This window comes from Pantherophis guttatus, chromosome 12 (genome assembly GCF_059756535.1).
Source record: "Pantherophis guttatus breed Tessera chromosome 12, ASM5975653v1, whole genome shotgun sequence".
Classification (NCBI taxonomy): domain Eukaryota; kingdom Metazoa; phylum Chordata; class Lepidosauria; order Squamata; family Colubridae; genus Pantherophis; species Pantherophis guttatus.
In genome coordinates this window covers 22,865,198-22,881,783 of record NC_142074.1, presented here as the reverse complement: position 1 = coordinate 22,881,783, position 16,586 = coordinate 22,865,198, and the positions used below count along the sequence as shown (strand labels likewise).

The following is a 16,586-nucleotide window of genomic DNA, read 5'->3' as shown; positions in this document are numbered from 1 at the left end:
GGTGGAAGGGTCAGATAAGATCGATTGAAGGAGGACTTTACTGGCGTGAGAGTTTGGTAGAACTTTTTCTCAGGATCAGCAACACGAACGTAACTTGGGGAGAACGAGAAAGGACATTTAACTATTCTGAATTAACGAATTAACAGAGTTGGAGGGAACCTTGTGGGTCATCTAATCCAACCCCTCACTCAAGCAGGAGACCCTAACACCATTTCAGACAGAGGGCAGTCCAGTCTCTTCTTGAAAGGCTCCAGGGATGAAGCTCCCACAACTCTCCGAAGGCAACTTCTGTTCCATGGGTTGATCGTTCTCACGGTCAGAAAATTCCTCCTTATTTCTTGGTTGAATCTCTCCTTGATCAGTGGTTCCTTGTCTGGCCTTAGGGTGCTTTGGAAAAGCTGCTCGGAAAATGTGTCCCGTCACAGCGCAGGAGAATACACGAAATAGGACAGAAAGAGAAGTCGTGATGAGCATTGAATGAGTCAATGAGAAAAGACACCAATATCCTTAAAGGAAAAAAGACACTTAATTTTGATGCAGTGTCCTTTGGGGGGGAACCCTTACTTTCTAGATCGGGGATGTCCAACCTTTAGCGATTTAAGACTTGTGGACTTCAACGCCAGCCAGCTATTCTTAAAATTGCATTCTGGGAGTTGAAATCCACAAGTCTTAAAAGTTGCCACAGTTGGACACCCCGGCGTACCAGGTGGAAAATTGTCCTTTAGCATTGAAAAGTATGTTTTTAGATCTCCCCGCAAATCTTATTTCTTTATAAACTGGCACCTTCTTAGCACATGCTAAGTAAAGTTGGCTTGGAGGCGAGATGCAGAATTCTATTCTCTTCTGGATTTCCTTTTCAGGATCCACCGTGCGTAGAAGAATCCCCGGTGTGAGATCTTGCTGCGTCTCCACTCTCGTACAACTTATATGGTGCTGGTTGGTGGTTGTTTTTTAATGGCTGCTTTGAGGCATTAGCTCGGTAATCTGCCTCCTCTCTTTCTTCCTCTCAGCCCCCAGATCCTCTCTTCTCATTCAGCTGCAAATAAGTCACTCTCTCTTCCTGTCATTATGATCTCGTTTGCTAGGAAACCAGCGTTCATTGTGTGATGTCACACCCCGTCCCCAGATAAAAGCATTGTGGTGTTCTAGAACTCTTTCCTGAAGCTCCTGCTGGTTAGCCTCTCTCTCTTTTTTTAATAGACCTGCCGGCACTTTTTTCTCCGGCATGGTTCGACAAACAGCTTAATAATGGCAACCGCTGAAAGTTACCTGGGCGATCACAGGGAATTGGACGCCGCTCTTCCCACCGTGCAGACTCAGCCCGTTTCAGACGAAGATGAGGCGGTGCCTCCTGCGATTCCCCTCCCTTCTGCCCCCATGCACGACAAAACCGCCGCCGGCGATTTTGCCCTGCGGTCGATGATCGAAGAGAACGCCTTCCAAGCTTTGAGCGACGGGCCCTGGGCGAAGCGTCCCCGGCTGTCGCTCTGTGAGGAAGCCGGTTTGGAAGACAACGATTTCCTCTCGCTCACTTTCCCGAAGAAGCTGTGGAAGATCGTGGAGAGCGATCAGTTTAAGTCTCTCTGGTGGGACGACGAGGGCAGCTGCGTGGTGATCGACGAAGAGCTGTTCAAGAAGGAGGTGCTGGAGCGCAAAGGGCCCATGCGCATCTTCGAGACGGACTGCATGAAAAGCTTCATCCGCCAGCTGAACCTCTACGGCTTTAGCAAGATGAGGCAGAACTTCCAACGGTCGGCCTCCCTGGTCGAGTTTTTAGCGGAAGAAAAGGCCGCTTACGCGTTCAGCAAGGTAAGGCCATTTGCCAAACCAGTAATGGTTGTTCCAACTCTTGTGTCCACCAGGATGGGCTCACGTCGTTTGCCAAACCAGTAATGTTGGCTCCACCTTCTGTATCCACCACGCTGGGCTCATGCCATCATTTGCTAAACAAGCAATGGTGATTCCACTGTGTCCACCACCCGGTGTTCACGTCCTCTTTTGCTAAACCAGTAACAATGGGTCCACCTTCTGCATCCATCACGCTGGGTTCATGCTGTTCTTTGCCAAACCAGTAATGGGGGTTCCACCTCTTGTATCCACCACGTTGGGCTCCACACCGTCGTTTGCCAAACCAGTAATGCTGGTTCCACTTCTTGTATCCACCACGCTGGGCCCACACCATCACCTTCCTTCTTCCCACGGGTACAGAATGCCAACGGTTCCTGGCAAAAGGAATGGTCGTCATTACTCAAAAACATCCAGTATATGCATGAAATTAATGGACAAAGGAACGTGATGTTTCCCGGTCCTCTCCTAAGACCTATGCCCGTAAATGGAAGATTTATTTCATCGAAGATGGGCAAGGTGCTAACTAAATGCAGGATAGGTTTGTCACAATCTACTAGATGTGTCTTGATTGTGGCTAAATTCACACAAGGTAGGTCAGTAGATTGTGTGAACCCAGACGTATACAGCTTTTTTCTAAAGGTAAGCATCCTATTACTCCAGCCCTGTAAATCATTACCATTAAACCACTATAAAGATGGTTTATTTCAGTAAAGCAGGAACCCATTCTGCTAAGACAACGGTTGGGTGCTGGTTTTGCTCAAGTTGGTTGGACAAATGTACTTCAGGCACACTCGTGTTGCAATTACAGCTTGTAGAGCGAACATTTAGAAAAACGTTCCTGTTTTTATATTGCACTGCGATGATAGTGTTATCATCCATCTTCAGTGTTCAATATCCTGGTGCATAATTATTATTATTATTGATACAGGACATTGGACGAAGGCAATATCAGGGCATGTGCCTCCTTGTCTTGTTCTGGATATTTTATTTTTGAAGTGGCTTATGTCGGCTAAGTGCATAATTTTTCATCTAGCAGATAATTCAGTGGCTTTTAGCTGCTCCCAGAAAATCCTCCTCCATTCTGTAAGGAGCACTTGCCTTATCTTTCAATATTAAAAGCTGCTCTCCTAACATTTGGGCAATACCACTAACTTTAAAAAGTTACGGTAAAGGTTCCCCTCGCACATATGTGCTAGTCGTTCCCGACTCTAGGGGGCGGTGCTCATCTCCGTTTCAAAGCCGAAGAGCCAGCGCTGCCCGAAGACGTCTCCGTGGTCATGTGGCCGGCATGACTCAACGCCAAAGGCGCACGGAACGCTGTTTCCTTCCCACCAAAGGTGGTCCCTATTTTTCTACTTGCATTTTTTACATGCTTTTGAACTGCTAGGTTGGCAGAAGCTGGGACAAGTCACGGGAGCTCACCCCGTTACGCGGCGTTAGGGATTCGAACCGCTGAACTGCCGACCTATCGCTTGACAAGCTCAGCATCTGAGCCACTGAGCCACTGCCTCCCACTAACTTTAGGCTCATGTTATTCTGTAGGCTAAAATACCCTTCTGTATTCATGAAAAGGACTGTAATTCGAGCATTATAAATCAGGAAAGTTACACGTAAACCACTTGGCTCCTTCTGGAACCCGGATGGCAAAACCGTGGCCATGGTGGGCGTAGCATACTCGGCTTCCTGCACCATGGTGAGGGGGGACGTTTTCGCCCTTCCCATGCTCCAGAGGTTTTCTTCGAGCCTCCGGGAAGGCAAAAGCGGCCTCCTTTGGGCTCCAGAGACCCTCCGGAGTGCGGAAATAGCCCCATTTCCGGACTTTCGGAACTTCCGGGAGGCCTGTTTTTCGCCCTCCCAGGGCCTCTGTGTGGGCGCTGCACTTAACTGGCATCCAAAACAGGCTGCGTGGAGACGCCTGGGAGGGGAGGGGTGGGGTGGGTGGCGCCAGCCAGTCCTTGCAACTACCGGTTCGGTGGACCAGATGTAAAACTAGCATCCGGTTCACACAAACCGGTCTGAACCAACTGAATTCCACCTCTGGTCACATGGTCCAATCAACTCACCGTCCCAACTCCATCTTCCGTCCACGCCTCCCCAGCACCTGGCAAGGACGTCCTTGCTCCCCAGAGGGAAAGAACGTTATTATGGTTGCCATACCCTCGTTAACAATGCCTCCCTCTTCCCGTTCCCACAGCTTGCCCAGCCACCGCTGTAGCAGCCCTGAAGATGCCAAGAGAAGATGGCTCCGGGGCTGACAGAAACTTTTAGTTGTCTCGGCTTTTGATTCCTCCTCAGAAGATTAACCAACTCCTGTTTTTTTCCCCCCCTCACGTCTCTAGCTCCAGTTCTATCATAACCCCAATTTTAAGAGAGGATGCCCTCACCTTCTCGCGAGGTGCAAGCGAAGAGTCGGAATCAAAAACATGCCACCCGTTGCTTTCTCGCTAGAGGAAGATTTCAGCGAAATCTGTTTGAAGAGCAGATCCGGAAGCCCAGAAGGTCCACCTTCTCTGGGATCTTCTTCCAGGGAAAATAGTTTCCTGACCACTTCTCCCAAAGATAAGATGCACAAACTCAGTCTCCGGAAGCCACCCGGAGTGACCAAAGGCCTTGCTGGAACAGTAGGCCGTCTCAAAAGCGGTTTCGCCTCTTCTCCAACCCCTTTGAGGTCTTCAGATCAGGGGCCGCCTGAGGACACTGAGAACAAGATCAACCAGCTGGCGCCTTTCCACTTGCCCCAGCACCCCAGCCATGCTCGAGTCAACACCCACGAGATCGATTCCACCACCACCACTTCAGCTACCTCGTTGTACCATGTCATACCTCCCGTCCCCAACAGCCCCTTTGCGCCAATGATGGGGCTGCCCGCCTTCCCAACCATGTATCCAGACTTATCCGCCATGCAAGCTCATTGGGCCAGCATCCTTCCCTTCTGCAACCCGTGGTTCTCCATGCCGATGATAGCGGCCGCTTCGGCGATTTCTATGTCCAGGTCTTCCCATCATCACCGAACTCCTTCCTATCACCACTGTCCCAACTGCAACTGTACGTCCAACCCTCCGTCCGCTTCGAAAGGAGCGGGACCGAAAACGGCAGATTATGCCGGGTACCATCGATAAAAAAAGGACAGGAGACATTTCTGGAGACATTTTGCATCTACTTAAAAATAAGGGAATCTTAACCACGGCATGGGCTGAAGAATAAACTTTTGTTCTTCCTGTCTGGTTTACCTAGGTGGACTTCTTTGTATTTCTTTCATCACGGATAACGCAGGAGGGATGTTTCGTTTCAATGTATATAGATTGAGGAGAAATATCTAGGGAAGGAATGGCATTGATTTGGATTAATAGCTTCCCACTTCTGTTGTTGCCACGGGTTTTGTTTTGTTTTGTTTTAAAAAAAGCTGCAGTCTAAACAAAAGTAATTTTTTTTGGGTGGAAACTAATCAAGGAGAGAAGCAACTTAGAACTAAGGAGAAATTTCCTGACAGTTAGAACAATGAATCAGTGGAACAACTTGCCTCCAGAAGTTGTGAAGGCTCCAACGTTGGAAGTTTTTAAGAAGATGTTGGCTAACCATTTGTCTGAAGTGGTGTAGGGTTTCCTTTCTAAGCAGGGGGTTGGACTAGAAGACCTCCAAGGTCCCTTCCAACTCTGTTATTCTATTCTATTCTATTCTATTCTATTCTATTCTATTCTATTCTATTCTATTCTACTCTACTCTACTCTACTCTACTCTACTCTACTCTACTCTACTCTACTCTACTCCATTCCATTCCACCCTCTATTTCTATTCTATTCTATTCTATTCTATTCTATTCTATTCTATTCTATTCTATTCTATTCTATTCTATTCTATTCTATTCATTTCTATTCTTTCTATTCATTTCTATTCCGAGTTCTTGATCTGTGCAGGCAGCATTTTCAAGCGGAGCCGATTGTGGTTTAGGTACATTTGATGTAAAATAGCTCCCAGCCACCTAAGGGTTTTAAAAATCCGCAGATGAGATCATTTTAAGAATTTGACCGGTTATAAAATGTAGAGAATTGGCAGTGGCATCAGAACTTGGAAAGGAAAGAAGTCTGAAGGATGCTTGCAAAGGTTGATTCTGGGAACAATATGTGACATGGTGTTATGGTGGGTGAATCCCAATTACCTGTGTTTTGGCGGTGGTGTTTGTTGGGGGAATGTTGTCGTTCCGATTCTCAAGGTAAGTATCCTAGAGAATAAAGCAGTATTTCTTAATCTTGACCACTTGAAAGACGTGTGGAACTCCCAGAATTCCCTAGCCATGGCTGGGGAATTCTGGGTAATGGCTGGGGAATTCTGGATGTTGAAGTCCACATATCTTCAAATACCCAAGGCTGAGAAACACTGAAAGTTAACCACTTCCTAAGTTCTTACTACGAATCTTTTTCAGTCTCCTGAGATCTGATGGGTTGACGTAAAACAATCACCAGAACAGATATCGACCTTAAGATTATTATTGTTATTATTATACACCTATTATTATAATGGTGTAATCCGATGCTTAAGGGAACAGTGATTTGTTAAATGAAACATCGACTGAATGACGAGATTTTTACTGTGTGTCTAGATCTTGTTCGCATTTTCTAAAAAGTGGGGAGGGGGGAAAAGTTTATTGAATCTGGTGAAGTACAAGACAGTGGGAAGATAGGCAGTCCATGCACCAACGGTGGATTCATCAATACATTTTAACTTGTTGCTATTGTGACCTTCCTGTACAGAATTTATAAATTCTCCGCTTGGATCTGGGCTTCAAAAATTTTAGCAAGTGGTTCTCTGCCCAGTTGCTGGATGGGCGTGGCCATGGTAGTCGGCCTCTTGCACCATGGTGGGGGGGCATTTTTGCCCTCCCCAGGCTCCAGAAGCTTTCCTCAAACCTCCGGGAGGGCAAAAACGGCTTTCCCGGGCTCCGGAAGCCCGCTGGAGGCTGGAAACGAACTTCCAGCAGGCCCGTTTTTCGCCCTCCACGACCCCTCACGCGTGCCCTGCATCCAAAACAGGCTGTGTGGGGACTCCTGGGAGGGGCAAGGTGGGGTGGGGTGGGCGGGGCCAGCCAGGAGTGGGATTTGGGGGTTCTCCGAACTGCACAGAATCTTAGCTAGAGGTTCTCCCAAACCCCCAGCACCGAACCCCTGATCTGGGCTTAATGAAGTTTGACGATCTGGTGAAGTCAAACAGGACAAGTTACTTCTTGGCTGAAGTAGTGACTGATTTTAATAATGCTCTTCTTGTTTCTTCTGTTCAGTTTACTAGGGTTTCTTTCTTTCTTTTTCTTTTTTAATACAGCAAATTAATATTTCGAGCGTGCCAGAAGCACACTTTTAACTCTAAATGTGTTTAAATTGGCTAAAACATCTTTAAAAGATTCTTGAGTTTAGTTTGCTTTCTCTGAAAACACACTTCTTTCGATATCCACGGATATTACAAAATGAAACGTACTTTTTTTTAATAAAAATGCTAGACATAAATTAATATCAAGAATTGCAGGCTGTGGAGCCCAAGAGTGTAATCCTAGCAAATATTTAGTTTGGATGGGAAGTCACCTCTGACATTAAACTATGGGGCCATTCTCCAATTAACATTGGTGGCCTTAAAGGAGACATTACGTCAACTTTACTTTCATAATTTTTCAGCTACGTATTAACAAAGCAGCAGTTCATTTTATCAGCAGTAAAAAATATTTGCTTTTACTTGACGTGGTGCTAATAATATTAAATTTGGCCAAAAAAAAAAAAAAAAAGAATCCTGTAGCAATATTGTGCTGATGATTTGAAATCTAAAATGTGAATAATGAAATGCTTCCAAGTTAGATGACCCTACCAATGTTATGAGAAATGTAGGTTAGTGGATAATATATGCACGGAGGAAGAGAAAATACGTTTTGAAATAAAAAAATAAATAAACCGGTGCTTTTAATAAAATGAACTTCAGCTTTATGCCATCTAAAGCTTTTCTTTTTTTTTTCAGAATTCCCTGGATACCGTATTTATTCCACGTCCAATGATAAGGAGTCACAGCCTAAATGTGCTGTTAAATTTATCTTGATCTAAATTGAGAACCATTGTTCTGCTAAATCCTTCACAAGCAGGAGAGCAAGTTCTAAGGAGGGGGGGGGGAAAAGTCAAATGATCATATTTACATTTGAATTGCTTAACTTGCTGAAACTTCCTTTCTAGCTCACCGATTTGAGAGCTGCAGAGCACAGTAATTTAAGGCACTGGGGGAATATTTTAAAAAGTGTGGATTCAGACTAATTTGTTCAGACTTGAAGAATTCCCTCAGCGCTGCCAAATTCTCCCATTGCTCTCAAGTGTTTACATAGACACTATAGAAGCGCGGATTAAAAATAGGACATGAGACCACAGAGAGAGAGAGAGACAGAGAGAGGGAGGGATGGAGAGAGAAAGAAAGATTTAACTGCCTAGCATTTTGAAGAATAGGGTTCCATTAGATTAAAAAATAGTACACAAACAGCATTAATTCCATAAGTTTTGGAATAGTACACAAACATTTTTTTTAATTTTTTTTTAATTTGATTTATATGCCACCCTTCTCCGGAGACTCAGGGCGGCTTACAATGCGTTAAGCAATATCCTTCATCCTTTTGTATATTTATACAAAGTCAGCTTATTGCCCCCACAAACTGGGTCCTCAATTTACCTACCTTAGAAAGGATGGAAGGCTGAGTCAACCTTGAGCCTGGCGAGATTCGAACCTGCAGTAATTGCAGGCAGCTGGTCTTAATAACAGGGTGCTTTAGACCACTGTACTACCAAGGCTACCAAACATTAATTCCATAAATTTTGGAGACTCCGTTGCTTGTCTTAATGTATGGGGGAAAAATTGACTCTTCCGTCCTAAGCTTACTTAGGACCAGTGGTGGGCAACTTGAGGTCCTACAAACGTGTCTGAAAGGTCTTCCCAGATGATGTAACCTTACGAATGTGAAGAGTTGGGAGGTCAACAATTCTGGAAGGCCACAAATTCGTCCTTGGGTGTGATTTGGTTTGTAGGCTTCTCTGGCAAGGGATCCATCAGAACTTCAGAATTGGATGGCAAGAACCTTTTGGGGTGGATCCATCGTAACTTCGCTCAGTGATTGGTCTTAAGTCAAGGACCATTATATTTGGCAAAGGGAATCCTGTAGTAAGGTGTATGGAGATTATCAGTCATCCAGGTCACGATTGTCCCAAAGGTGCTTTTTCAAGAGGCAACTGGACTTTCTGGTTTTTCTTTGAAGAGGTTTCGCTTCTCATCCGAGAAGCTTCTTCTGCTTCTCTCAGAAGCTTTTTCAGCTTCTCTCGGAACTAAAGAAGCTTCTTGGGTGAGAAGCGAAACCTCTTCAAAGAAAAACCAGAAAGTCCAGTTACCTCTTGAAAAAGCACCTTTGGGACATCCTGTAGTAATATTGTGCACTAATGATTTGAAGTCTAAAATGTGAGGAACAAACGCTTCAAAGCTGATCACCTCATTTATGTTACGAGATGTGAGTTACTGTATAATGTGTGCACAAAGAGAAAAGATGTTTTAAAATAAAAAATAAATCTCTGCTGCTAATTAAATGAACTTCAGTTTTATAGTCATCTAATCATAACACCTTTGGAATAGTTCAGAATTCCATACATATAATTATAAACAACGTTCATATTTTACTTAAACATAACAATATTCTTTCTTCATCTAATTTCTACCTCTTATCTCTAACCATTGATAAAACTTAAATATATCCACATATATGTTAAATATATGCTAATATATTTAACGGGAACATAAATAAGCGAATATGGTTAGAATTATTTTGTTATATCACTATTGTTGTTATCAGTATATGTGTTATCTTTTTTTTTTTTTTTTTTTGTAAAATGGTGTGCCCGGACAATACACTGTATTCAAAATAAAGGTAAAGGTTCCCCTCGCACATATGTGCTAGTCGTTCCTGACTCTAGGGGGCGGTGCTCATCTCCATTTCAAAGCTGAAGAGCCAGCGCTGTCCGAAGACGTCTCCGTGGTCATGTGGCCGGCATGACTCAACGCCAAAGGCGCACGGAACGCTGTTACCTTCCCACCAAAGGTGGTCCCTATTTTTCTACTTGCATTTTTTACCTGCTTTCGAACTGCTAGGTTGGCAGAAGCTGGGACAAGTCACGGGAGCTCCCCCTGTTACGCGGCACTAGGGATTCGAACCGCTGAACTGCCGACCTTTCGACTGACAAGCTCAGCGTCTTAGCGACTGAGCCAACGCGTCCTTTTTGTATTCAAAGTACTTGTATATAAATTAAAAAAAACGACAGGAATAGTTCGGAATTCCCTGGAGACTGAATTTATTCCAAGTCCAATGATAAGGAATCACACAAGCAGTTCTGAATGTACAGTTAAATTTGCTGTGTTCGAAACTCTTGTTCTGTTCAATCCCATCACAAGCAGGACAGCGAGTTCGGATTCAACCAGATTCAACGGACAGGAATCAGATCTTCTGGGATGTCCACCTCCCAGATGTCCTTGTGTCCCCTTGCAGGAATGGCTCTCTGCAGCCATCTGGGATTGGAAATCACTGTCAGGTATTTTCCTTCCAGATCCCGGAGAACAGCTTTATTTTCCAACTGTAAAACGTCTTCAGGTGGCAAACGGTCAGCGCACTGAAAAGTCTCTCCGATGTCGATGAGACCTGTATTTGAAAACCCAAAGCCATGATTTAATTTTTCCCCCCACAAAAAAATTATTTATTTTTCTCTTTTGACAATCATATTTTGTTTTTTTTAAATTTTAAAACCCTGCAATTTCTTGCATCGACGTGGAATCAGGGCGATGGAATGGAGATGAGAGTTTACTAGCCGGATGCCCTTCCTGACGCCTACCTGGAGTTCACAGTAAATTTTTTCTCTTTGCGCCCAGAGAAGAAAAATATCTGCCGCTATCTAGGATCAAACTCACTCCTGATTGTGAGGTGACTCTGACAAACATATAACACGTAGAAAAACGTATTTGTACCAAAGCTGGGACCAAGTTTATATATTGCGTTCCATCGTGGTTTGCTAATAAGTTCAACATGGCTAGGTCTGCACTAGCATCTTAGGCCGGTCTGTGGTTCTGTGGGGGCAAGCGGTAATCCTTGGCCAAGGCACAAAAATAAAATAGACCAAAGCTAACCCCTAACCCTAACTCTAATCCTAACCCTCGTGGACGGGGCTACATTCAGTGTATAAGACACATCCAAATTTTCACCCTCTTTTAGGGGGGAAAAAGTGTGTCTTATACTCTGAAAAATAGTCAGACAAACCTCAGTTCTGGCAAGGCAGTCTTTGTCGCACAAAACACACAAGAAGCAGACTTTCCAGAAATACGAACGGTTCTCTCCTACGACAACCAAACCATTCCCTTTTCCTCCTATTTATTCCCCAGCCAGGAAAGAGGCCAGTCAGCATCCATGTTTGTTTTGCTTCCCGAGGCGGCTTCATTGTCCTCCGTTGTTCACCTCTCCTATCTGCTCTGCGCAAACGTACATCTGGAACAGGCCCCAGCTGTTCCTCCTCCTCCTCACTCATCTCTGACTCCAAAGACAGCTGCCTCTCCGATGGCTGGGAAATGTCAGCATGCCCTGGCTCTATCTCTGTGTCCGACGCTGAGCATCCGTCAGAGCCTTCCCCAAACTCCAGAACTGGCCCAAGTTCTTCCCCAACCTCCTCATCATCTGAGTCTGCCACCAGCTCCGCTGGCAACTGGCGGGACACAACACACGGGACGCCAGCAACTGTTCTGACCTAGGCTTCCCCAAACCACGAAGCAGACTCCTTGTCCCGACAAACCCCCTTTTTATTAAGTTACTGTGAATTCCCCTCATTCACATCCAGCAAAGTCCCGGCAAACAGTCTTTGCAGGATGAATTTACAACCACAGATCTTATCTGGGCTTGGAGAGCTGCCAGGGTTATATCATCAAAATCCAATGCTGGACAAGAAAAGTACTTGGCAAGGAGTCTCTGAGAGTCCTGAACCAATTAAGCGAACTAATTATCTCCTGCAAACTCCACTCCCCTTTTGCTCCTCTTTATTCCCTATGGGAGGGGCCATTCATCGTCCACCTGTGCCTTTACTCCCGAGTCGGCCCTTGTTCCTTAACTGTTCCCTTCTCCTGGCAGCTCTGCGCATGCGCACATCGGGAACAGGCCCCAGCTGTTCTTCTGCCCCATTGATCTCCGACTCTGAAGGCAGCTGATAACTGGAGACCCCATCTCTGCCTCCGATGCAGTGCCCTCGTCAGAGCCCTCCCCAGACTCCAGGACGGGCCCATGTTCCTCCCCAACCTCCTCACTGTCTGAGTCTGGCAGCTGGCGGGCCACAACACGCGGCCACGCAAACATGCGAAGCCCCATCTGTGGGATGCAGGCAGCACACGCAACCACACACTTGTTCTGTCCCCATCCCACACGCACACACACCAACAGACGTTCAAGTGTTAAAGACCAAACCAGCCGGCAAAATCCTTTTCCTTATGATAACGGAACTTGGCAACAACCTAGTGGCTGCCTGCCAAGAGTTTATTACTTACAAAGAGGAGAGATAACTTCTCCCCGCTTCTGGTACATCAAAAGAAAAAGCTCAATAATTAGAGTGTCAATCAAGTCCAGAGATAATCTCGCAAAGTCTATAACAAAAGTCCGGCAATGCAGAATGGTGTGGAAGCTTTCAGCTTTGTTCGTCACAAGGTTTGACTGGCCACCACGCTCCCTTTTATACCTTGTGGGGTGTGGTCCAGTGACTCAGCCTAATCTCGGGCACGCCTTTTCTTCTGTTGCACGCACTTATCTCTGCGACACTGGCGAGGATCCAGCCAAGACTCATTACCCTCATCACTGTCCACCTGTGGCTGTGTGGACGTGCTTGGCCCCGGCCCTATCTCTTGCCCTTCGGTGGACACCGAAGGCATTGCCAGAGAGGAGGGTCCTGGAGAGGGAGGCCTTGCCAACTCCTCTCCTTCACTCTCGGAGTCCTCTCCTGCCGATGACACAGGCTCAGGTAACGGAGCCACAACAACACTCTCCAGTCCATGGAAAAAAACCTCTCCCCATGGAACCGGTTCCTGGTGCCCAAAGGTTTGGAGGCTGCTGGCTTAAGAAACAGGTCTCATCTGGACTTACCAGCAATAACCCCTCGGCCAAATTTCTCTCCCTCCGCTAACAGATCTTCAACCTGAGCCGAAGTCCAACCGAGTCTGTTCAAGAGAACGTCTCTCCAGCTGTCATCTTCCCAGTCTCTAAAAGCGATGTGGACAGCAAGAGTCCCACCTTGATGGTTGGCCAGCAGCGGCCGCCAACGGCTCTCGATGGTTTTGACGTTGTTTAATACCAGCCCGGCGTACGGTTGTCGGAAGGAGAGGCAGGCGAACTTCATTTTCCTGCGGGGTTATCCTCTCCTGGATTCTATCATCTGCTCCATACACCCAAAGAGAATAAAATCAGAATTAAGTAGCAATAGCACTTCGACTTATATACCGCTTTACAGTGCTTCACAGCCCTCTCTAAGCGGTTTACAGAGTCAGCATATCACCCCCAACAATTTGGATTATTTTTTTGATACGTTGATCACTTTATGGAGGCAAATAAGCGGTTTCCTTTGCAAATAAAATCCATCCCTTATTAGATTGCATTTTTTTGCATTACGTCGCTCGGTTTCCAATTATTTGTTTTTTTTAGCAATCTGACCCTTTCCACTTCTTATTCCAGTCCCACCACAACCCAACCTAATGCAACTCGGGACCCCGAATCTACAAAGGAAAGCTGCAAGGCCACATACATAAGAACCTTGGTGGCGCAGCAGACTAAACTGCTGTTAAGTAGCACCAACTGCCTGCAATTATTGCAAGTTCGAATCTCACCAGGCTCAAGGTTGACTCAGCCTTCCATCCTTTCGAGGTAGGTAAAATGAGGACCCAGATTGTGGGGGCAATAAGCTGACTTTGTATAAAAAAGAACACCGCTTAGGGTGGGCCAAAAGCCCTACTAAGCAGGTATATACAAAAGTATGAAGGCTATTGCTTAACGCATTGTAAGCCGCCCTGAGTCTCCGGAGAAGAGCGGCATATATAAATCGAATAAATAAATAAATAAACAAATACTTGCAAAAATAATAATAATAATAAAGCACAGATGATAAAAGAGATATACAATTTATTTGCTCTATTTTGCTCTCAGCCATCCAGCATCCCGTGTCTTTACCAGCTGCAAAAAAAAGAAAGAAAGAAAGAAAGAAAGAAAGAGAAAGAAAGAAAGAAAGAAAGAAAAGTTTGCAACGTCCCACAGATTGGGGGCCCTTTCCTGTCTGGGAAAAAAAAATCCCTATCAAATGCTTTTTCAGTCCATGCAACAGGCAAAAAAAATGCCATTTTGTGGGAGGGGGACAAAGAAAGAAAGGAGATTTGCATTGTTGACGTTTGCAATGAAAGAAGCTCGAAGTGCCAAAGAGGAGCTTTAAACAGTTGCAGAGTTGGAAGGGACCTTGGGAGGTCATCTAGTCCAACCCCCTGCTCTCCCAGGGGAAGACCTGTACTGGGGATTCGAACCGACAAGCTCAGTGTCTTAGCCACTGAGCCACCTAGTCAAACTGATTTGAAGCAACCCTTCCCGTTTGATTTGGATTCAAAGGAGGGGGGGGCTTGGAGAGGAGAAAGGGGTGGTCTGCACTTCCCCATCCAGAGGCAGTCTACCTTGAAAAGAAGCCAGAAGAAGATCCTCCCGTCTTCCAGTCCTGCAGGCGGATTCCAGCTGCAAACGAACTACAACTCCCAGAAACCTTTGCGCCGCAGGACGTCGACAGGGGGGGCATGCCGGGAGTTGTAGTTTCGGTAGCTCCGCCGGGCGAACCAGCAGTTTTTTTTTCCCCAGCCTGGTCCTTCGCGGAGCATCAATGCTGCGCCAGGTGGAGGAGGATGGGACTTGTCGTCCCAGGGTGGGAGCCATGCAAGCAGGCTGAGGAAGCAGAAGGGGCCCTTCCCCTCCCTCCCTCCTTCCTTCCCCCTTTCAGCAATCTGCCTATGTCAAGGGAAGGCAAACAGAACGCCAGCCCTGCAAGGTAGACCATGTTGAGAGAGAGAGAATGGAGGGGGGAAGGCTTGGAAGTGTTTTGCAAACATCTTTTTTAAAAAGAGGAGAAAGGCCTTTTCCAGTTGACATTCACATCTATTTATTTATATCCTGCCTTTCTTATTTTTGCAAATAGCTAAAGGCAGCGAACGTATCTAATACACCTTCCTCCTCCTATTTTTCCCCCTTCCCTGCAACAATAACGTTGTGAGGTGAGTTGCGCTGAGAGAGAATGAGCAGCTCAAGGTCCCCCAGACATCTTCCATAGCTAAGGCAGAACTAGAACTCCTTGCCTCCTGCTGCCTAGGCATAGATTTGCCAGAAGGAGGAGGAGGAGGAGGAGGAGGAGGAGGAGGAGGAGGAGGAGGAGGGGGAGGAGGAGGAGGAAGAAGAGGAAGAAGAGGAAGAAGAGGAAGAAGAGGAAGAAGAAGAAGAAGAAGAAGAAGAAGAAGAAGAAGAAGAAGAAGAAGAAGAAGAAGAAGAAGAAGAAGAAGAAGAATTGTGCCAGAAGTTTGGATTTGAATACAGCAAAAACCACTGGGAACATCAGGTTGAGAAAGTTTTAGAGAATGAGAAATTCAAGATCTTGTGGGACTTTCGGATTCAGGCTGACAGGCACTTGGTCCACAACACACCTGACATAACAATAGTTGAAAAGAAAAAAGTATCGTTCATTGACATTGCAATACCTGGTGATGCACGGATTGAAGATAAGCAGCAAGAAAAAATCACAAAGTACCGGGACTTGCAAATTGAAGTTGAGCGACTGTGGAAAAAGAAATTGTGTGTTGTCCCGATTGTAATTGGAGCCCTTGGAGCAATACCCAAAGGGCTACCCCGCTATTTAGAAATTCTAAATTTGCCGGACTTGAACATTTTGACTCTCCAAAAAAACCACCTTACTCGGAACAGCTTACATCCTCCGACGATACCTTAATAGTTCCTAGGTCCTTGGTTAGGACTTGAGCTGCTGAGCTATTAACCAGCCTCAAAGGCTGTGAATCTCACTAAAGATTAACTAATCATCATCATCATCATCATCTTTATTCATTAACTATGAAACTCAGTCAACTGAACATTCAAAAATGCATCACAAATACCATGGACTGATGCTAATGGTTGATAGGGGTTGCTGCCAGCGTCCTAGGGATCAACCAAGTACCTTCTTGAGATGTACGATGTTCCAAGTAGCGCAGTTTTTTGCAGTTCTGCTGGTGTTATTGCAGGAAGCTGCAATTTGCTGATGTATCTTATAAAATTTTTGGACATGGTACCAAGTGCCCCAGTGACAATGGGTATCACTGTGACATGTTTCATCCATAGCCGTGTAGTTTCGATGGCCAGGTCGCGATATTTCATGATATTTTTCCCCAGTTCTTTTTCTTCGACTCTGGCGTCTCCTGATAGAGTGATGTCAATCAATTGTACGCTTCAGTTGATTATGATTATTATTGTTGTTGTTTTCATTTCATAGAAATAAAACTTGTCTTACCTTCAGGCCATGGTTCTGTGGTACCCCAGTTCTGTGAAAACGAACAAGGAATAATTTTTTTTTTCCGCTCCTGCAAAATTCAAAGCAGATTATTACAGCTTTTGAGGCTGTTGGCAATATATTTAGACTGAAACAGCAGCAAGG

The 16,586-nt window shown here is 45.5% G+C and overlaps 2 protein-coding genes across 3 annotated transcripts; one reads left to right on the top strand and one right to left on the bottom strand.

Moving 5' to 3' along the window:
* The first annotated feature begins 95 nt into the window (after window positions 1-95).
* Window positions 96-5,077, top strand: LOC117677973 (heat shock transcription factor, Y-linked-like). Its single transcript, XM_034438609.3, has 2 exons — window positions 96-1,809; window positions 4,188-5,077. The coding sequence occupies exons 1-2, from the start codon at window positions 1,249-1,251 to the stop codon at window positions 4,965-4,967; spliced, it is 1,341 nt and encodes a 446-aa protein (XP_034294500.2). The 5' UTR covers window positions 96-1,248; the 3' UTR covers window positions 4,968-5,077.
* A 5,102-nt stretch (window positions 5,078-10,179) lies between these two features.
* On the bottom strand, window positions 10,180-14,648 carry LOC117677979 (protein EOLA1). 2 transcript variants are annotated; one of them, XM_087877549.1, is made up of 3 exons: window positions 14,575-14,648; window positions 13,010-13,298; window positions 10,180-10,540 (listed from the first exon to the last, which is right to left on the bottom strand). In XM_087877549.1, exons 2-3 carry the CDS (start codon window positions 13,260-13,262, stop codon window positions 10,326-10,328), a joined length of 468 nt encoding a protein of 155 aa, XP_087733675.1. In that variant the 5' UTR covers window positions 13,263-13,298; window positions 14,575-14,648; the 3' UTR covers window positions 10,180-10,325. The 2 variants fall into 2 exon arrangements, with proteins under 2 accessions (XP_087733675.1, XP_060539981.2); XM_060683998.2 differs by having other exon boundaries at window positions 13,010-13,301; window positions 14,575-14,647.
* Between the last annotated feature and the right edge of the window lie 1,938 nt (window positions 14,649-16,586).